At 43.0% G+C, this 22509-nt stretch overlaps 1 protein-coding gene and 1 pseudogene across 1 annotated transcript; both read right to left on the reverse strand.

Moving 5' to 3' along the window:
• Positions 1–86: 86 nt before the first annotated feature.
• Positions 87–12331, reverse strand: LOC124100576 (schlafen family member 11-like; annotated as a pseudogene).
• On the reverse strand, positions 8972–21737 carry LOC124100573 (ribonuclease SLFN12-like). Its single transcript, XM_046456110.2, is given in 2 exon segments — positions 8972–20820; positions 21520–21737. A coding segment is annotated over 1 exon segment (1182 nt). The 5' UTR covers positions 13818–20820; positions 21520–21737; the 3' UTR covers positions 8972–12635.
• Positions 21738–22509: the final 772 nt, after the last annotated feature.

Genomic DNA, 22509 nt, shown 5'->3' on the forward strand with positions numbered 1-22509 from the left:
CTGTGGCACAAAACAAAACAAAAACAAACAAACAAAAAAAATCCACCATGACATCAAGTTAAAATTTACAATTTATTTGAGCATGAATAGGTCCTAAAGGAGACAGTATTGTAGATACAAGGTGGTACTTGGTTTGGATATGGTTTCTCTCCTTGGATAATACATTCTATGTATTGCCATGGTAGGTGCAATGTACATATTATTTTGTCCTCCTCGTCCCCAACTTTGTTTTTAATCTCACATCTGCAGTTCATCATAATCAGTGTTCATTGATAATTCTTTTGCCAACATCCTACAATCAATGCTTGGTTGCATGAAACTCATGCTCTAAGAAGTCCATCAGGAAGAGGTCAGGAGATTAATAGTCCCTGAGTTCCTACATATGCATGTGCTATGCATAATGGCATTGGCTCACAAACCCATGGCTCACAACTTGCTTTCCAGGTCTCTCTTGTTGCTGTATCTCTGCTGTTTTCTAGTATGGATCATTGTGCACAGAAGGCCAAGGCCAACCTGGTTCTCCTTTTCTCATAAATCACTGAGTCATTTGTGTGTCTGTCAATGGACTCTCTATTTTTACAGCCCAACAAGTGTTTGGGATTCTGTCTCAGTGTTGACTATCTGGTATGAATTTTCCAGACACAGTGTAGGCCTCTATGGTATGCAGACTCCAGTGTTCTTTCATTTCAGACACATTTTATGGAATTATAATTTTAAAACTTTTGATCGGTTTTAGTTCTCTATATTAGTTCTCCTTGCTACTTTTTAAAAATCTAATTCTTTGTTACTGTTTACACTTTTGGCTTTCCGTATTAATATTTTAGGCTTATTATTCTGCTTTCTGTTGTGCTTATTATCCCGTGTGCATTTCATAATCTGGTCTTCACTTCTCAAATTGTGTGTGCTTCTTCCTTTCTCAATTGGGTTGGTGGATGTTTCACTTCTCTTTTTGTTGGATCATAACACATCTAGATTCCTTTACCTCTTGGTTTTGACATTCTTTGTAGTTGCAACTACTCTCTATTAAATTTTTTGAAAATTTTTTCAGTTGCAGATGGACAAAAGACTTTTATTTTATATATTTTTATACAGTGCTGATGATTGAACCCAGTGCCTCACACGTGCTAGGCAAGCACCCTACCATGGAGTCATGACCCCGGCCCTCCACATTAACTTTTGAATTTCGTGTTCAACTGGTATGCAGCAACATTCCTCTGTTTCACAGCCATAATTTTCTGGTGAGCTTTATTCTTTTTGCTAATATATTGTACAATATTTTAAATCAGTGGTAGAAATTAGTCTTCCAAAGAACAAATATCAATGGTTTTCTACTTGGAAAGTTTGCCCTTCAAGATAACCTAACTGAGGGGCTGGGGTTGTGGTAACTCAGAGGCTGGTTTTCACAAACGTAGAGAATTCTATTTGCCTCACAAGTGAAACATATTTCTGATCTTCTCTATGATCTTCATGGCCATGATTCTACTGCCTGAGCCAGGCAGGCTAAAGACAAAGCAGTGTCTCTTCTTGCAGAGGTGTGTTGATAATATCTCATACTATTGGGCTGTGAGCAAATGTAACACCTCACAGCCAAGCTGGTCACGCAAGAAAAGCTCTGCAGCCGAGCAAGACAGTCACAAGGACCAGCAGCAAGGTTTTCATTTACTGGGTGTCCGCAAGGTCATAGGAGCAGGGTAACCTACCAGAGCCTGACCCCTCCACAGACTCTGCATTGCTCTTGGGACTCAGGCAGAGGGACTTGATCACCACACACACCTTCCTGAGGTAGCCTCCCTGTTCACCAGCTTCTGCTTCAAAGTAAAGGCACGCGAGTGTCATAGTCTCTCTGCTCTGCATCCTGCTCCCCTAAAACAGTGTACCTGATGGCAGGACTGTTCAGTGTGATTGGCAGAGTATCACAGATGACTTCCTGCTTCTCTTGCAAATCCGGGTCCACAGCCCAGCTTCTAGAGAAGATAAGAATTCCTAGGAGAAATTATGCTTTTGCTAATTTATTAATCCCTCCAGTCTTTCATGTTGTGAAGACACCTCCTTTTGGAGGAATTCAGCAGTATATTGCAAACATCCTGGTGCCACTGGAATTGAAAACATTAGAGAAAGTTTAAGCAATGCACTGGCATTATTTTGTATGAATCACACATTACATTTAAAAGGGAGATGAAAGTTTTCATATCTGACTCATCTTTTTTTTTTTAATCACAATGCCTTTATTTATTTATTTTTTAAATGTGGTGCTGAGGATTGAACCCGGGGTCCCGCCTGTGCTAGGCGAGCGCTCTACCACTGAGCCACAATCCCAGCCCCCTGACTCATCTTTTAATGACTGGTATCCTACATATCTGGTGAAAGGAATGAGGCTTCTCTTCTCTTATCTCGTGGAGAAAAGAGTGTGCCAACTAAAATGAAATTCACTGAGCCCCAGGAAGCGGAAAACATGAAAGCACTTATTCTTGCACCTCAAGTTCTTATTTGAAATGTTTAAAACTTTTCTGATAAGTTAATGAATAGAAAGATCTCAGGTAAATAAACTATTTGGTTGAAAATGAACCTATATCAGTGCTTATATGTTAATTAACTGACCCTTATATGTATTTAGACATACATGGGACATTTGAATGCCATATTCTACTGTCAGGTCTCTCATTTAATGTGTTCGATATGTGAAGTTAAAAGAGCCATTTTTAGGTATGTGGAAACAAATCCCACATGCACTCCCGTGCAGACCATGGATTTGGCAGAAACAATACAGTGACTGAACAGCAACCTGATGGTATAGAGTCACCTTATCAGACGGCGCCAGGAACCATGTTACACTAGTCAGTAACCTCTCTGGCTCCTTCAGGCAAACATGACTTGAACTCAACATAAGCTCCTGGAGTTTCATCAGCAGGAGGGAACGTCAGTGCACACCATGACACATTTACATTGAAGTTGTCACTGTTGCCTTGACACACCGCCTTGACCCGTGGCCAGTCACTTCCCCAGAATTCAGCTTCCCGTCCCTCTAAATGGCCTCTTTTTTTTCATGGGGCTTGTGATTTTGGGAATTGGAAAGTTTTAGAATTTCAGTATTGGAGATTTGAGCCTTTGGGGATTATGATTTGGGAGATTTTAGAATTCAAGTGTTCCAGACTCGGCATTTTGATCTTTTGGGATTTAAACATTTGCAGTGACGGAGTTTGGGATTACGTCTTTCAGGATAATGACCAGCACAGGTCATTATCTTTTACATTCAAACGACAACGTGGCTTGTAAATTTGGTCTGTGTAATGTTTACTTCTTCTCAGAATTCTGAGAAGAATTCTGCTCCTCTCCTCTCAACTGCGCCTTGCGGGGCTCCCAGCTCTATTCTCTGTTCCAAGGACCCACTGATCCTCCTGGTCGTGGACTCAGAACACCCCAGCCAGGATGTATCTGGCTCCACTGGATTCAGGGCAGTCCCTAGCACATCTTTGATGAGGGAGAAACGCCAAACCCTGGTGCTCCTCTTCTTATGGAATCTTTCCATATCGGTGAGGGTTTCTACCTCTATCTCAGATGCTTTCCTCCAGAAATGAGTGAGAGAGATTTTTCAGGATTTTCTCAACTCAGATTCCTATTCAGAACTGTTTGTAGAAAAACAACCTTTCTCGTGAGTATTTACAGGGGCTACGTGAGTGATTAGGATAGCTTCAGTTCCTCCAAGTGAACAGACCTAAAGAATGCCTGGGGTTTTTCTTTGGGGGTAATGACATTTCTCTTCTTTTCATTCCCATTGGGGAAATTATGACCTTCATCAATGATGTTCTTTTCAAAATCATAGATTGTCTGACTAGATCCTGGGCAGTTTTTCATTGCTGTTAAAGGAACAGCAAACTGTCTTGATTTTAAAATGAAAGAATGTCTATCCATGAACAAGAAAAGAGTAAATAAAATTTGTGCACAGAATAGGTAACTAATTAATCTTTCTAATTGCTCTTAAGCAACGTATGTAAAGACTATTCAGGAAGAAGTGAACAGAAGCTAAATTGAAGTTCTCCAACATCAGGTGAAGCTGCTTAACCGGCAGCATCTCAAAGAAACATTTTTGAAAATTAGAGAACAGCATCATCTTTATAATGAAAAATATCTTTGTAGCCCAGTCCACCTTCCATTATCCAGGTAAGGCTTTGTCAAGTGTTATAGTTTGTATGTAAGGTTTCCCACAAAACCTCCTGTCTTGATTCAGGAATGTTCGGGGTAAAGTGATTGGATTGTGAGAGACTGAGAGAGCAACACGAAGACCAAAGAAGGAGGGCTGCCCAAACCCTTGGGAGAGCACATGGCACAGCCTTGTATCTTAGATGAGCCATCAGGGATGGAGTTCCAGGAACTCAGCTGGATTTTGGTCTTTCTTTGGCCCCTTATTTCTCTGTGCCTATTTCTCCCCTTTGGAGTCACAGTGTTTACTCTGTGCCATTGTATATTAGAGATTGTGACTTGCTTTTGATTTTACAGGGCCTCACAACCAAGAGTTTTCAGATGAGACTTTGGACTTGGACTTTGGGGTAATTCTTACAATGTTAAGAAAGGGAAACTCTTGGAAAAAAATTAAATGAATTTTGCACTGTGAGATGGACATGAGTGTTGGGGGTCAGGTACAGAATGTTATGGTTTGGATGTGATGTATCCCACAAAAGTTTTTGTGCCCGTGCAGTAATACTCAGAAGTAAAGTGATTGATCAGGGAGAGCTGTGGCCTAACCAGTCCCTCCTCATGTGAATGACACTGGGAGGTGACTGTCGGTGGCTGAAGGAAGTTGGTAACTGGGTACCTGACTTGGGAAGGGTGCATCTTCCCCACATTCCCTTGCCCTCTCCTCTATCTCTCTCTCTGCTTCCTGAATCTGTCATAAGCTGAACAGCTTCACTCTTCTGAGACATTCTCCCATGATATGCTACCTCATCTTGGGCCCAGAGTAATGGGGTCAGATGTCTATGGACTGAGACCTCCAAAACCCTGAGCCCCAAATAAACTTCTCCTCTTTTAAGTTGCTCTTGTTGGGTAATTTTATCACAGTGACACAAAAGTTGACTAAAACACCAAGTTTTTAACATCTGTATGGCATTTTAATAAAAACAATCTATATTGATTATCTGGTAGACATTTGAAAATCCCAAGGGCATGCTGCTCCCTCAAACAGTCAATCTCCTTCAGACTACATAGAGGGCTTCACCTGGTCCCTTGTGGCTTCAAAGATTGTAAGCCAGTAGGATGCAGGTACGACAGTTTCAATCTTGAATCATAAAGGAGATTATTTTGGCATCAAGACTCACACAGATAACACCAGGGGGGAAATAATCCAATCAATAAATGGGCAAAGGAACTAAACACTTCACAGAAAAAGAAATACAACTGGTCAACAAACATAAGAAAAAAATATTCAACATCTCTAGCAATTAGATAAGTGTGAATCAAAACTACACTGAGATTTCATCTCACTCCAGTCATAATGGCAATTATCAAGAATACAAGTAACAATAGATGTTGGCAAGGATGTGGAGAGAAAGGTATGATGCAACCACTATGGAAAGCAGTATGGAGATTCCTCAGAAAACTCGGAATAGAACCACTATTTGACCTTGTTATCCCACTCCTCCTCAGTCTATACCCAAGGGACTTAAAAACATACTACAGTGACTAAGCCACATCCATGTTTATAGCAGCTCAATTCACAATAGCCAAGCTATGGAAACAACTGAGGTGTCCTTCAACAGATGAATAGAAAAAGAAAATGTAGAACATATACACAGTGGAATATTACTCAGCCTTAAAGAAGGATGAAATAATGGCATTTGCTGTTAAATGGAAGGAACTGGAAAATATTATGTGAAATAAGCCAATAAGTGAAATAAACCAATCCCAAAAAACCAATGTCCGAATGCTCTCTCTGATTTGTGGATGCTGAATCACAACAAGGGAGGGTGGGGAGGAAAAGAATAAAGTTCATTGGATTAGATAAATGGAAATGAAGGAAAGGGAATGGGGGAATAGGAAAGACAGTAAAATTAATTGGCCATAACTTACCTAACCTGGTATTTGAATACATGGCTAGGGTAACTCTATATTATGTACAACCACACGAGTGGGAACCTAAATAGAATAAGGTACATTCTATGTATATATATTCTGCCAAAATATATCATATTGCTATACATAACTAAAAGTAATTGAAAAAAAAAAGATTCAAGAAGAATATCTTCCTCATGATGGTGAGTTTCTTAGGGAAACCACCAAGTTTTGCCAGTTCTGCTTTAAAGTTTGGGCAGTTTGGGAAGAATAGCCTTTAAGCTTATATCTAGTTCCCTGAGAAAGAGGGGAATCATCTTCTAAATTCTCAACTACCCTGAGGAAAGTGTCCAGGACTAGTGGATTTTCCTGGGAAATCAGAAGCACATCAAAGGTGACTTCCTCATTCTTTGGCAGGTGCAGATCCAAAGACCAGCTATTAGAGAAGACCAGCGGAGAGTGCTCATCCAAGGCCATGTCATTCTGTTCATTGTTCAAGTGCTTCCTCTTGAAGAAGAGTTCCCGGCAGAGGCTTTCTGGAATAGATCTCATCTTTTTCTGTAACCACTAGATATGGAAATAATGATAACAAAATATAAAGAAGAAAACCCTGGGAACGTGCCATGGAAACTGTGTCTGCTGTAGCACCAACCCTCCCACCCGAAACAGCTAGGAAGCCTGTACAAAATAGAGCCAACTGTGGCGTCCAGAACTGGAGGGCCAGTGGGACAAGCAGGACGACAAGGCCAACACGTGTGATAGGAGCACAGGAAGCCGCTGCACTCTCCAGCCTGCTTCTCCCTCAGATATTTTCTGGGCCGTAGCATGGGTCACTAGAGCCCCGATAGCTGTCAACAGGCCACTGACATGAGGAGAAAGGAAGGGGTCCAAATCCTAGAGGGGCTAGAATCTGAGAAGAAAACCTCAGAAAGGATGAAACTGCAGAGGAGGAGCCTAAGTCAACTTACAAATTCCCCTCAACTCACTGACTGATCCAGGATGAGAGGCTGGGAACCCAGAGAAAGCAGAAACCGGGAGCCTGAGGAACTGGACTAAAATCTCACCAACCTCCTGAGCTGAGCAGACACAGGCAAGAATTAAAGTCCCAGCAAAGAGGAGGCCCTGGGTGAACACCCTGACTTCAGCTTAGACTGCAGAACAGCCTCAGCTAGTAGTAAGAGCAAAATCTTAGCTAGAAAAGCATAAAACTAAACTTCAATTGGAGCAAGACAATCACTGATGCCCATCTTCCTGCCAGAAGAAAGGACAACCCTATATGAAAGGATAGAACATCTTTCTTTTTTTTTTTAAAGAGAGAGGTGAGAGACAGAGAGAATTTTTTTTAATATTTATTTTTTAGTTTTTTGGCGGACACAACATCTTTGTTTGCATGTGGTGCTGAGGATCGAACCTGGGCCGCACACATGCCAGGCGAGCGCGCTACCGCTTGAGCCACATCCCCAGCCCTAGAACATCTTTCAAAATTTCCCTAATTCATAATCCCTGATATAATAGGAAATTAGGAAACATGATAAAGCCGGACAATTTGAAAAAAATAAAAATAAAAACCAAAACAAACAATAAAGCAACCATGAGAAAAGGAAAAGACTGCTGAGTGCCAACTGTAATTAAAATATACCCCCAAATGAAGAAGAAATGGAAAGACAAAAATTTCCGGATTCTCCTACAGACTCCTAAATTTGAAATCAATAGATAAAAGTCATGTCAACATCCTATCACTCTAAAAGGCAGTATCTGATATTAAGGGCCTTGTTACTACATGTGATAGCAGACCAACAGCAGAAACCAAGATTAACTGTCATGATACAAGGTAGCAAACAGTTCCAACCCACACAAAGAAAAAGAATGGAAAATCAGAACACAGGAGCCATGTCAGAGGTACTCCAAAGGTCTAACACAGCGTAAGTCACAAGAGGAGAGAAAAAGACAAAAGCATGATCTGAAGAGATAAACAGCAATGATTTTCTTGAAATTGACGAAGGACACCAGTCACAAACACAAGAAGCTCAGCAAGAAATATTTTAAAAAGAACAAATACCACTGGGCACAACGGCCCACGCCTGTAATCCCAGTGATTCCAGAGGCTGAGGCAGGAGGATCGCAAGTTCAAAGCCAGCCTCAGCAAAGGCAAGTTGCTTAGCAACTCAGTGAGACCCTGACTCTAAATAAAATACAAAATAGGGCTGGGGATGTGGCTCAGTGGCCAAGTGACCCTGAGTGTTCAAGAATGGGGCGGGAGGAGGGGCCAGGGCGGGGAAGGAGAGCCTGGTCCCCTCCCTGCAGCGCATGGAGATGTGGGACTTCAGCCTCAAGTAGCTTCACCAGTAGGTCGGTCGAGTTGCACAAGCTGCGCCTCCTGCTTGAGGTCAATGGGAAAGTCTTCGCTGTGACCAAATGCCGCAAGTTGTAGGGCCCCGCGGGTGCATATGGAATATTTGCTGGTAGGGATGCCTCCAGAAGACTGGCAACATTTTGCCTAGATAAGGATGCACTTAGAGATGAATATGATGATCTCTCAGACTTGAATGCAGCGCAAATGGAGAGTGTTCGAGAATGGGAAATGCAGTTTAAAGAAGAATATGAATATGTAGGCAGATTCCTAAAACCAGGGGAAGAACCTTCAGGATATGCAGATGAAGAAGGTACCAAGGGGCACAATAAACAGGATTGAACTCTGTAAACAACCAAAGTCAGGGGCCTTCAGAACTGCAATTCTTGCTCCCTTTCACAGACTGTCCAGTGTCTTTGGGTTTGATTCACCTGCTGCAACAAACATTCGACATATTGTGTACAAGATGTATGGGTCTCACTATGAAGACTTGAACACTAGACATTTTTTATGCTGCCAGACTCATTTGTTGCAGTTGTTTGTAATGTCTGGGGTGGCTTCATCGTCCTGAAAAGGAGGGAACAGGGATTTCTTAAACTGCAAGAAAGTCATGAGGTTACTTTTAGCTTTTTCCCTTTCTCTTTTATCTTCCTCTCTTCCCCCCTTCCTCCCTTCCTCCCTTCTTCTCATCTTCCCTTCTTTCCTACTCTCCCTTCCTTCCCCTCCCCCTTTTTTAAGATATCAAAGACAACCGGATGTGTATTTGCTACTCCGTGTTTTTGAGCACTGAGGAAGGAGGAGACCTGAGCAGGGGAGGAGGTTGTTACACATGAGTTGAGTAGTTTAGGCTACTGAAACATGGAAATGTGAATTCCCAAACTTTTCTTTTGGGGGCTCTGTCAGGGAAAAGAAAAAAAAACATTTCTAAGAAATCTTAGGAACTTAGAATGGATTTAAGTGAGTTCAAGTCAAAGCAGTTTCCCAATTGAAATCATTTGAAACCAGTTTTATTCCTTTCCTTCCTTCCTCTAGGTCAAATCAATATTTATTGTGCCTTATTTCATGACCATAGACTTGAATTATTATTAGGGTAAGCCTTCACATGAATTCAGAAGTCACTACAAGCAGCATTGAGACTGAAGTTGGAATATTCTGTTGATCACAAAACCTTGATGTCATTCTGTGTATATAGAATGCAAAAGGAATAGTCAGTGTTAACTGACATATATGTTAATATACCTGAACTTAGTTAGCAATGTCATGGCCAAATACATTCTTCCCATGCTTTACTCTTTCAAAAAAAAAAACAAAAAACAAAAAAAAAAAACAAATCAACAACTCTTATCCCCCAACAGCGGCCTAATTTCAGGAGTCTGACCCTCACATCTCACTAGTGTGGGAGCAGGGTCATGGTGTGGATGTCTGTGTGGGTGTGTCTGGGTGTGTGAGGGTAACTTGCAAGGGACTCTTTTTGCAGAAACTGTAAATACAAGTATCGTTTTGATAAAGCATGTACAATGATTTTTTTTAAAAAGATAGAAATACATGAACAGATTTCCTGTGTTCAAGGATAAAAAGACCGGTTGATAGAAATGTGTCATTCATTCCTAAATTTATCTATATATTTAATGTAACTGCAATAAACATCCAGAAAGGCATTTCTAAGGTGCTCAAGTAGATTCTAAAATTTATGAAAGGTTAAAGGACTAAAACTGTCCATATATTTTCAAAGAAAGAGAAAAAGAAGACTTACTCTTTCCGATATTTATATTCAGTTTAACATCACAATTCTGTAGGAAGAAACACACTGACCAAACATAAAAGAAATTCTACAACCACAGCTACCCATAGATGTATGCAGAAATACACTGGAGACGGTTGGGCAGATCAGAGGTGAGGGTGGGAAAATGGCTCTTCACATGGAACAAGAGGAAATAACACTCCGAGTCAGTGTCTACTGAAATGAATTAAATATTTAAAATTAAAAGGCTCAGAGCAAAACTAAAGTGTCCAGAAAACAATGAAAGGAAACATTATAGTACCTTAGAGTAGAGGAGCATCTCTCACATAAGGCACAAAGAGCACCAAACTTCAAATTTTTAACTGGTAAGTTTGACTCTCTTAAAATTTCAAACTACTACTTATCAGAATAGGCCTTAAGAAAAGAGAAAATGCCAAGCAGAAACTTGGAGAAGATATCCACAATCTGTAACACCTGTGACGACAAGGTGATTGATTCTACAGTCTGTAAGGTATTCTAACAAAGCAAAAAGAAAAAGACAAAGTCTAATTGGAATATAGACAAAAGACAGAACAGGCACTGCATAAAAGGTAAAGTACTTTGAACCAATAAATACATTAAGATATGATCAACCAAATTAATAAACAGGAAAGCTCATGCCACAAAGATACTATCTTGTACCCATTTGATGGAACAGACAAAGACGAGAAGAGAGGCAGAAAAACGAAGAGAAGTCTGACAATTGGAGGAAATGTGGAATTTCTAATATATTCCTGATGGCAGTAAAATGACCTGTCTAATCTGAAAAAAATATCAGCATTTTCCTATTACTTGAATATTCTCACACCTCCTGAACCAGCAATTCCACTACTAAGTGTGCTCCCAAGAGAAACTTTCACCCATGCCCCAGACTACACATGAATATTCAAGATGACACTGTTTTTAAGGCAGAACCCAGGAAATAAGTCAGTTACCCATCATCAACAACAAAAAAAGGTAATGAGAGATGTAGGGGACTGTTGTGATTTTTCAGTGACTGAATACAGCCACATTGGGAGCTACATCTCAAGCTAGGCTACCCAGGGACATATATAGACAACATAATTTGCTTCAACTAAACTGAATTAGTTTGCTCTTACTTTCATGTACAGGAGCGCCTATTTCATCAATAAAAGTCTACTCAAATTCTGAGGATTACGAATTTGACAGAATTAATGGCAAAAACATCAAAGTATTTTGATAAACACAGAATGTGTTTCGATGACACACATCAAGACAGAGCTGGCTTCTGCAAGGGGGTTTTGAACAGTCACGTCAACAAATACAAAGAAAATAGAATAAACTACCAGGAAGGTGACATCTCTATGACTGACTGAGAAAACAGTCCCAGGGCACCCTGTGACCCAGGACAGCCTAAGGAACTCTTTCTCTGGGAATTGGGAAGGCATGGCTGCAGTGTAGATCCCAAGGAGGAAGAGATACCAGCACTGACCAATGTCTGACAAAAGAAGCAGCACCCAGCATACAATACCACCCCAAGAGAGTGAGCAGGTAGCCTGCAACCAGCACAGTCACAGGGGCAGTGTGCCCAGATGCCAAACATGGAGCTGTAGGATTTAGTGTATGCCCTGCTGGGTTGCAGTCTTGCTTTGGTCTGAAACCTCCTTGATATTTTCCTGTTCCTCCCCTTTGAACTGTGAATGTTTACCCTGTTCCTACTTACTATTTCAAATCAGAAGTAACATACTGTTATAACTTAATTTTTATAGCATCCTAAAGCTGAACTGCCTTGAGTCTCAGCATACACAACTTACACTATTGAGCAATGCCAAAGCTGTCAAAACGTTGGGACTCTTTGGAATTTGTGTACAAAATGTGGGTGCATTTTGCTTTGTTAAGATGGACATGAACCTTTCAGGTGGCTATAGTAGAATATCATGGTTTGGTACTGAACTGTTACCCAAAGATTCCTGTGTTAAAGGATTACTTCCCAGAGTAAGTGCTATTGGGAGTTGGTGAAGCCATCTAAAGGTGGGGCCTAGTAGAAGTCTCATAAAGAGCCCCAAGTGCTGTAATCAGAGCTTAATAAGCAATTCAAGTGGGAATTAAGAAGACCCTTAAAGTAGATTATGATAGCCTGATCCCTCCTCCTTACGCCCTTTGCCCTTGATGGGAATTGTAGAACCCTTGACCATTCTTTGTCCTCACCTTCACTCCCTGGCCATCAAGTGAGCAATTTTCTTCCACCACACATTCCCTGTCATAATGGGCTGTTTCAAAAAGAAATGCAGCCGATACATTTTGGAACCTCCAAAACTGTGAGCCAAATTATTAGAAGAAAAAAAGAGAAACATTTCCATTCCTAAGTTGATTATCTCAGAAATGTGTCATTGTGATGGAAAGCTGACCAAAGCATGGAGCTAGTTGTAATATGTCTCTTCTAAGTGGGCAGAGGAAAACAAGAGGTGGTGAACTCCCAGTGGGATCCACTAGAGACTGTTAAATTGAGCACTGACATCTCAGGAATACTGATCTTGCTCCAGTCACACCTTCCCAACCACCCCGGCCAAATGTATGCTCATTGCTAATCCCCCTTCCGTAACCTGCCTCACCATCCACCATGCACTTGATCCATTCCTCCGTGGTAAACCGCATCACTTGGTTCCCTTTCACATGCCAAGGATCAGGCTCCTCAACAAATACGGCACAGCAAAATCTGTCTACATGGAGTGCACAGACGTAGCCACGATGTCTTTCTTCATCATGGACTTCAATGAGTTTGCATGAGTAATTAATCGTCTTCTTCTCTTTACAGAAATGTTGGACAGGAAGCTCCCTAATTGTCTTTTCTATCTCAGAAAGACACCAAGGCTGTACTTCAAAGCCACTTACTTCTTTTGTTTGGCTATCTATACCAAAGAACAAATATCCCCCATCAGTATTTGCAAATGCAGAAACATACTGAGGTACCTCTTCTTTAATGAATTCCAACACATCTTCTCTTTTTCTTTTTTCTTTTTTTCCAAACACATCGTAATCTGGGACTAATTTAGTAGCAACAAGTGTTGATTCAGAAAAGTTGACTTTACTTCTGTATGTAAGTTTTGTCTTGCTACAAAACTCTGAAGGTGAGTCCACCACACTACTTTCTTCATGAACATCAGTAGGGACCTTCATTGCATTCGTTTTTGGTGTTGAAAATAATCTGGATCCAGTTTTCTTCTCTTGGAGGAAAGCCAGTGCATGGGTACCATCCATGACAATTGTAGATGTTCTATTTTTGCTATACAGATTGGTTCTCAACGTGACAATCTGCTGACCAGAGCTATCCAAGCTCCATGATTTCACAAAAATCAAAAATGTGTTAGCATTCTGCATGAAGTCAAGGTAATTTAGAACACGAGGCAGCATATCGCTGAAAGATATTTCCAAATCTTCTCCTATTCCATCTTCATTATACTTATACTCTGTATTCTCAATTTCAGCCTTGATAACTCCTCCTCCAGAATTCAGCAAAGCACACATGGCTCATGAGACAGCCTCTTTCTGCCTTTTTCTCCTTTGTTTGTCCTTCATACTGTTCCTATTCTTCTCTCCAAGAGTGACTTTTCCTACATCTAAAACCAGCTCATTATAATCACTTTCAAAATCAATTCTGATGTTTACGTCCACAGTGGCCATTTGGTTTCCAAGCTGAAATTCTTTCCTGTAAAACTGACAGAGCCATTAGAATGGGACCCATGCAGGAGTAAGCAAATTCTGAATTCTGAGGGAAACAGAGTGAAACCCTTTGTAGAAGTCGCCCTGGACTGGGAAGTACACAGCTAGGAAGTGACAGGTTTGGGGGCAGATTATCACATAAGACCCACAGCTTACACTCTTACTGCTATTTTGATTTTGCTGCCATAGATTTCCGTCATGCTCTTCTAATTCCTTAAAATTTCCCTTACTCTGTGCTTATATCATTCTTTCTGATCATTCATTTTGTATAGATTGTGTTTTCTCTTCTTTCCTTATACAAACCCCAGAAGGGAATCTATATTTTTGAACTTGTCCTTGAGTTAAGTTTTAATTATACAATTGTATCAAGTTTCCATTGTGATTTTAATGATTTCAACTTTTACAGCTTTTACCTTCATTATCTCCTTTCGTAGGGAGTATTGGGGTTTGTTTGCGTGTTGGTTTTGGTACCAGGGATAGAACCCAGGAGTGCTCAACCCCTGAGCCACATGCCCAGCCTTTTTCATATTTTATTTACAGACATGGTCTCACTGAGTTGCTTAGGTCCTCAATAAGTTGCTGAGGCTGGCTTTGAACCTTGATCCTTCCTGCCTCAGCCTCCTGAGCCACTGGGAGACAGGTATGTGCCACCACACCAGGCTACTGTAGGAAGTCCTTTGGGAAAATTGTCACTTGGAATTCTAGGGGCAATCAGCAATATGACATGTTAGTTATTTTTTTCTTCCTGTTAACAATAAATGTGATTCAAAATATTTGGCCCTTGCTCTTAAGCAAAGTGGGCCACGTCACTGTGTCCTTTTCCTATCAGAAAAACCACAATATCTTCAATGAGGGAAAATTCTTACACTCAACCCGTCTGCATTATGGTCTGATTGTCTGTGTCCCCTCAACATTAATATGTTGAAAACCTTACCCCCAAGATGATTAGGCCTTTGGGAGTGGGGTCATGAAGACACAGCCCTTGACCATAGGATTCATGTTTTTACAAAAGAACCCTAGAAAGCGGGCTCAGCCCTTCTGCGATGGGAAGACACAGAGAGAAGCTGGGAATCACCCTGGGAGAAGAGGCCTCACCAGAAGCCAACCATGCTGGCACCTTGATCTTGGACTTGCCAGCCTCCAGGACGGAGAGAGAAATACATTTCAGCAATTTATAAGCCGCCCAGCTCCCAATCAATGGTGATTTGTTACAGCATCCTGCATGTCCTAAGGCAGTCTGCCTTAGTCTGTGTACTTCTGATCCATTAGCTTGTGCCTTTGAGGCCACTGGCATTACTGCTTTCCTTTAGGTTGAAAACTAAAAGATCCTTGGGTTCATCAATAGGTATAGAGACAGTTGATAGAAAAGTCCATCCTAGGTAGTCCTCACTACCCAGAAAATGTTATCAGGAGGTCATAATCTTCCCGGCCACTGCTGGATCAGTAGTAGGCACAAGTGCAAGATATTACTCTATGATTTCCTCATCATGTGACCCAGACCCCAGAACACCTGATAATCCTATGTGAATGATGAGCACTCCATACAGAAAAGAGAGTCATAAGTCCATGTAAGAACAGTTTACAGGGACCAGACAAGCCTTTCAATACATGCCACCCCTCTACAGCATCAGAGTGATCACCATTCAACATAGAATAGGGGGCTCTGTGCTTTTGCCCAAACGTGCTGTGTGACACTAATGCCTTCCTCTGACAGACCTCCCATGTTCTTCCTTCTCCCCTTGGAATTTACACTGCACTGAAATGTGCAGAGAATGGTTTTCAAACTACAGGAAATCTGTATTTTGAAAGTCACTTAAGATAACCAGAAGGAAAGGCTCTGGGGCTTGCTTCGTGATGTGGACACTGACCCTTGGGAGGTTCTGAGCACTCTCCATGCTCTGGAATGCCCACCTTGAAATTTCCCAAGCCCCTTCCATGGCCTGAGGTAAACCAGGACTAGCAGTGTCCTCCTGGGAAGCTGCCCAAACCTAGAGAAGATGGCCCATGTCCCATTTCTCTCATTTTGAATACGACCTTCTATCCAGGGATCCCTGGGCCTATTGGGTTGTCTGGGACCCTGTGGCTGGCTGTGGATCCCAGGAGAACACCCCACAGGACTATTTCTTTCACAGGATCAAGCCAGGTTGCACTTCCAGGACGGTGTCAATAGACTCTTCGTCATTGACCCTAGTTATTTACATGGACAAGGGAGCCCAAACACGTTTGCTAGGTAGAATTCACCACTGAAGCCTTCTGATTCAAGGGTTTTCTTTTGGGGGATTGTTAGCTTGTTTTCATTATTAATTCATTCTCCCTACTAGGTATTGATCTGTTTAGATTTTCTATTTCTTCCTGATTCAGTGTACGTAGGTTGTGTTTCTAAGATTTTCTCCATTCCATCTCTATTTTCTAATTTGATGACATACTCTTGCTCATAGTTCTCACTGATAATCTTTTATTTCTGAGAAAATCACTAGTAAATTTGTTTCTTTCCTTTCTGATTTTAGTACTTTCATTTTCTTTTTCCTTCTTATCAATCTAACTGAAGATTTGCTGAATTTTGTAAAAAAAAAAACTTTCATTTATTGTTTTCTATTTTCTACTCCATTATTTCACTTATTTCTGCTCTAATATTTATAATTTCCCATCTTCTGCTGACTTGTGATTAGTTCTTTCTTTTTGTCTTCCCTGTGTCTCTGAGGTCTAATGTCAGGCTGTTGACTTGAGATCTTTCTTCAGTGTAGGTGTTTACCACTATTCAAAGCCTCCCTGTAGAACTACTCTTACTAGATCTCTAAATTTTGGTATATTGTGTTTCGTTTTCATTTATCTCAAGATATTTACTAATTTATCTTGTGATTTCTCATTTCTCATTTTCTCATTTCAGGAGTGTGCTATTTAATTTCTGTATATTTGTGATTTTTTCCAGCTTTTTGCTTCTATTGGTTGCTCTCCCCCGCCCCAAGAAGGTAGTGGAGATGGGAATAGGAAAGCAATAAAAGGAATTAGACTAATTTTCCTATGTTCATATATGCATATGCCACCAGTGAACTCCACCTCATGTACAACCACAAGAACAGGATCCTAATTAGAGAAAGTTATACTCATGTCTGTATAATATGTCAAAATATACTCTACTGTCATGTATATCTAAAGGACAAATGTTTTAAAAGTTATTATATTTTAAAAATTCTTGCCTTTAATTTCACAGATCTTTTCCCCTTTCCAATTTCTACTCAAATTGGCTCCTGAACCCTTCTTATAAACATTTCAACTCAATTATTGCATTTTTTAGCTCTATTTCTTCTTTGGGTTTCTTTTCATAATTTCAAATATTTGTTGACATGGTCATTTTACTTATATGTTTTTTCCTGAATTCCTTTAGTTCTTAATATACATTTCCTTTAGCTCTCTGGACAAATTTAAGACAGTTGTGGGATTCTGTTTGTATCTTTTTTCAACAGATGACTAAAATTTATGTGTATATAATGTAGGAAAGGTTGTTTTAAAATATGTGTATGTTGTGGGATGATTCAATTAAGGTAATTAACATATTGTTTATTTTACTGATGTGCCTTTTTGTGGTGAGAACACTTAAAACCTACTCTCTGAGTAATTTTTCAAGAACACAATATACTGCTATGACATGGAGTCACTGTTGTACGAGAAAACATGGGGGAAAAGACAATAATCATCCTATTGAACTATGGAGAATGCTCAGCATGGCAGGAATACACATCTTTCTCTGCTTTTTTGTATAAAGATGTCACATTAAAACAATTACTGTTTGAAATTTCAACTGAAACGATTGTGCTTACCTAGCTTCTTGGTTATTCATCTATACCAGGAGTCAAGACTTCTCCTGTAGCCTCAGTTTTTCTGGGAACCTGTCAGAGTTTTAAGTACCTGTTGGCCCTTTTTATGTCTTCATTTGAGAAATGTCTGTTATGTTCATTTTATAACGAGGTTATTTGATGGCTCGAAATGTGTTGAGTTCTTTATATATTTTGGATAGTGAGGCCTCATCTCGAAAAAACAAAATGGAAAAATAAAAACAAAAGAAAACAGAAAAAAGAATGAAAGAAAAGAACAATGAGAGGGCTCATGTCAGCAAAGTGGAGACTAGGAAGCTTCCTCCTTGTGGAAACATCCAAAGCAACAGAAACTGACTGAAGTAAAAGTCAGAGGTTTACAGCAACCACGCAGATGCCCAATCAAGAAGCAGCCACATTCAAACCTGCAGAGAAGATCCTGATGTTTTTTCTTGCCCCTGCCCTTCCTCTCCCTGGCATGGCAAAGTCTCAGGCTGCAGGGGGCAGCAGCACTGTTTGCAGTCCCTTCCCTTGAAGTGCAGGGCCAGAGCAAACCTGATTGGCAGGGTTCTAACCTGCCTGGGCACTGGCTGAAGGATAGGTCTCTGGACCACCTAACTTGGATCTCATTTCATGGGGAAGTGTGCCTTCCACTGCATGTGAAGGTTGTAGGGAGACCACATACCGGTGGATGCCTGGGGCAAGAGATTACAGCTGCAGATGAGCAATCCAAGGCCCATGAGAGGAGCAGAGGGTGGTGAAGATTTGGGGGGTAATCAAGACATTCAAAAGCAGCTATGTATTAGGAGGAATTGAGAAAACTCCATGCAGAATAGGCAGAGTGAATGCTTACAATATACCTGAGAAGACTTAAACTTTGACCTCAAGCTGGTCCCTGGGATCAGAATAGGATCAGCTCATCTGTAAAGAGCTGCCTGGCATAGAGCTGGTCTGCAAAGATTGGGAGACATGGTAGTTTTGTTTTAAATGCCCGATTTTCGGCAGAAGCTCTGCAGGCATGGAAACCAGGGGAACATAGCTCATGCTTATGAAGAAAGTAATTAGGGCACAATTGGGGTCCTTTACCTCATTTCTTCGCATTTCTCCTCTTCTAGTTTATGAACTTCGGGCAGGGAACTACTGTGCTTGCTTTTTCTTTCTGGACCTAGACTGCAGTTCTTCAGTGACACCCCCACATTTCCTCAACTCCACTCAAGTTCAGATCTCCGGGAGGATGGGGCACCCGAGGTGCCCTGGAGACCACACGAGCCTGACCTGCACACTCGGCTAGTGCCTCTCTAACCCCGTCTCCTAAACCACAGACCCCAAGCTCCCTGTCTCAAAGCTGTTTAAGGTCTCCCCTGTCCAAGCAGGGACCAAAGTCCTTCTGGCACACCATACCCCGTGGTCCAGAGTTCAAGGTGACAGTCCTCAATGGCCTGTTAAGGTTTGGGAGAAGGTGATATGAACACTCCAGCAAAGGAGCCAAGTTTCCCAGAAAAGAGAGACCATTCAGTCTGGAGACCGGGGTTGGGGTGAGGGTCTTCCAGAGAGAGGTGGAGTTGTGCTGCTGGTGCCCCACCTCGCCCCAGAGCCAGATGCCTAGACCTAGGGGTGGGAGTAGAGTAGAAAACTAAGGCTGGAAAATGTGGCTAAAGAGCAGGCCTCACTTTCCAGTGCATTGCCCCCTGAAACAAGACCCCTTGCAAACACCAGTGCACCCAGTGCATGCACTGGCCCTTGCATAGCAGGTGAATGCAGGTGCCAGAAAAACCCAGCCAGAAAAGAGAGCACCCTGCCTCAGAAACTTTCTTCCCCAGGCAAAGTGGAGAGGGAAACCTACCGAGCCCGTCTATGTGCTCTCCACAGGGTAGTTGCCCGTAGAGCCTTCCAGCTCTTCTGCTTTCTGTTTCCTGCACCCTGGTACCTTGCACTCTCAGCGCGACTCTCACACAGAATTTTCTAGATCCCACCTTCTATCGGGCTCATGATGCTCCAGGAAGTGAGGGCACTATGCTCAATTGCACAATTGTCATTTGATTGGTCAAATTCGAAGAAGTATCTCCCTGTAGCGGGGTAACTCAGTATTTCCAAACTTTACTCCCATTCGCAGGTCACTTGCTGTCACGTTGCTTAAAATCCCAGGTGCCTCCAGCAACAGGGAGGACAGCTGTCAATGCCTAAACCAAGGGGCAAGGAGAGGCTCCTCCACAGAAGGCAGAGTCCAATGCCTAGAGCTTGTAGAACAAGGAGCATCATGGGGACATCCTTTCACTGAGAGTCTACTATGGCTCCTGTGGTGCGACACAACCTACCTGCCTCTTGTTTCCCCTGGCTCTGGTCCACATTATGGGGGTACGTTTCTCTAGCTTAGCACTTCTCAAAACGTTACCAGAAATCACAAGTCACCGGAAACCACAGCTTTCAAATGCTCAGAAAGACAAATGGCAGTGGAGAGTGTACAAGTCTGAGCTGCTCTCACTGGGGAGCTCCTCCCCAGAGCCCACTGGGACTCAGCTGCAGACTGTTGGAGATAGTCTCTGCTGCACATCTACCCAGGAGGCAAAGCAGACCACCTGTTCACACTCACAACACAGATACTGAGAGCGCAGAGCTGGGCCTCATCTCAGTTCTTGCACTCAGTGAATGGTTACACAACACAATGGTTAACGTAATAGTTACTTTTTATTCCATGTTTTTAGATTGGACAGAGGTTTCACAAGATTTTACTAAGAAAAGAGAAAGAGTAACTTTTGTACATCAACAAGCTTGATTGCAGACATAACTTTTTTTTTTTTTAGTTGTAGATGGGCACAATACCTTATTTTATTTTTATGTGGTGTAAGAATCAAACCCAGTGCCTCACACCTGCTAGGTAAGTGTTCTACCACTGAGCCACAACCCCAGCCCTGCAGACCTAACTTTTACAAGAAAGAGAAACCTGACCTTTACAATAAAGAGGAGCTAAACCACAATGAGCTCTCTAGAAATCCTGTTGACTTTTTAAAAATATCTTGTTTACTAGGAGAAAGGCTTATATATTACCATTAAGGTGGGGATCTTTTGGACACTACATCATTTGGAGTATTTGTGGTACATGGTGATGCCAATGGCAAAGACCAGGACATTCTCAGAGGACAGGCACAGGAACCCTGCACAGAGGAGGGGACAAGGGAACAGGGTCTTTCTCCAGTTCCTGAAGAGCTGGGCCTAAATACTCCACCCCAGAATCCCTGGCCACAGGGGGCCCAGCCCTGGGGCTGCCACAGGCAGGAGTGAGGCAGGACCTTCCATGACCTGAGGGGGATGGATTGGCTCTCCCTACAGGATTTGGAATGAAATAGAGCCCCAGGGTCTTGCCAAGGAAACTTCAGGGGTCCTGAATCTGCTGAGGTTTCCCTGCTGAGCCCTCAAACAGAGCAGAGATGGAGGTCAGGTATCACAGAGTTCCAGACCATGAGAGCTCCAGGGAAACCTCAGGCCCTCTCCCCACTCCTCTCACCCATTCCCTGGTGTCCTCAGTAGAACATTCTTCCCTTTTGCATGGCCACCTCTTCCCTCCCCAGCCCTCCCTGACTCCTCTCCACTTTCCCCTCCACCACCTTCAAGCTATCAGACTTTCTCCCATGTGTGAGTCCAGTTCCTCTGGAGTCACAGGACAGGACACTCTAAGCCAACTTTGGGGCTTAAGGTGTGACCCTTCAGCCTAGGGTCCCCGGCACAGGTCCGACTTCCCCTCTCCACTGCAGGCCAGCTGCAGCACCGCCTGCAAGCACAACCACCCTCCGCCGCAACCTACCCCCACCCGCAGCCCGTCCCTGTCCCTCTGTCCCTGACCCCAGGTCCCTTACCGGCTGGCAAGGCGAGGAGGCTGAGTGCGAGGATGGCACAGTCCACGCCGTGGAGCTCCCACCAGGAACTTGCCCTCACCACGTCCTGCACCAGCCCCTCCAGCTCACCCAGCAGCGCTTCGGCCCCACCATCCCCCTTGGACGCGCCGCGCGCCAGCTCCATGGGCTCCCTGGGCGCACGCTGGAGGAGGACTTGGGCGTGTGCGCTGCAGCACAGGCGAGGCGGGAGCGCGGGCGGGGGCGGGCTGGGGCGGAGTCACCCGCAGAACCGGGGACACCCACAGCCCCCAGGGTCGGAGTGTGGGCACTCCAGCGCCTCCTGGCGCGCGTAATGGAGACCCGGTCCGGCCGGTGCGCCCTCCCCGCGCGCTGCACTAGAACCGCCTCGGGAGGAGCCCAGGTGATGCTCCAGCTGGGGAGGCGACCCTGCAGCGAGAACCAGCCTGGGGTAGAGGGGGCAGGGCTGGGGGAGGGCAGAGACCTCAGTGGAGACTCCCGAATGACTTCCCTGACCACCGATCTCAACTCCCTCCCTTTCTTGGTGTTTGGTGCCCAGAAAGTGAAGATTTCTCTTAATCGCACTGAACAGCCCACCCCACTCCCACAGGACAGGGGTCTTTGTCTTCCTTCCTGAGTCTGCCAACAGGGGACGCTGGATGCCAAAGGGCTTTCCTTGCCTACGCTTTGGCTCCAGCGGCATCTCCAGAAGCTGAAACAGTGATTAGCCCATAAATATTTATGAATTTGTGAAGTAGAAAGTACAAGGACTCCCTCCTCCCAGGATAGGGAGTGGGGTCCCCTCTGAATGTGGCTTTGGTAGAGGTGACCCATGGAAAGTTGACTGCCCAGGCTGGTAATGTGTTGGGAGAGGGGATGAATAGCTATGAAGAAAACCTATTCAAATGTCAGTTCCCGGGTCAGTGGACAGACTCGCTGGGATTCTGGGGCAGTTAGACTCACCCCGAGGTGCCCAGATCTGAACCCAGGACC

The sequence above is a fragment of the Marmota monax genome, unplaced genomic scaffold, assembly GCF_021218885.2.
Source record: "Marmota monax isolate L192 unplaced genomic scaffold, Marmota_monax_Labrador192_F-V1.1 WCK01_AAM20220418_F8-fsc01530, whole genome shotgun sequence".
NCBI lineage: Eukaryota > Metazoa > Chordata > Mammalia > Rodentia > Sciuridae > Marmota > Marmota monax.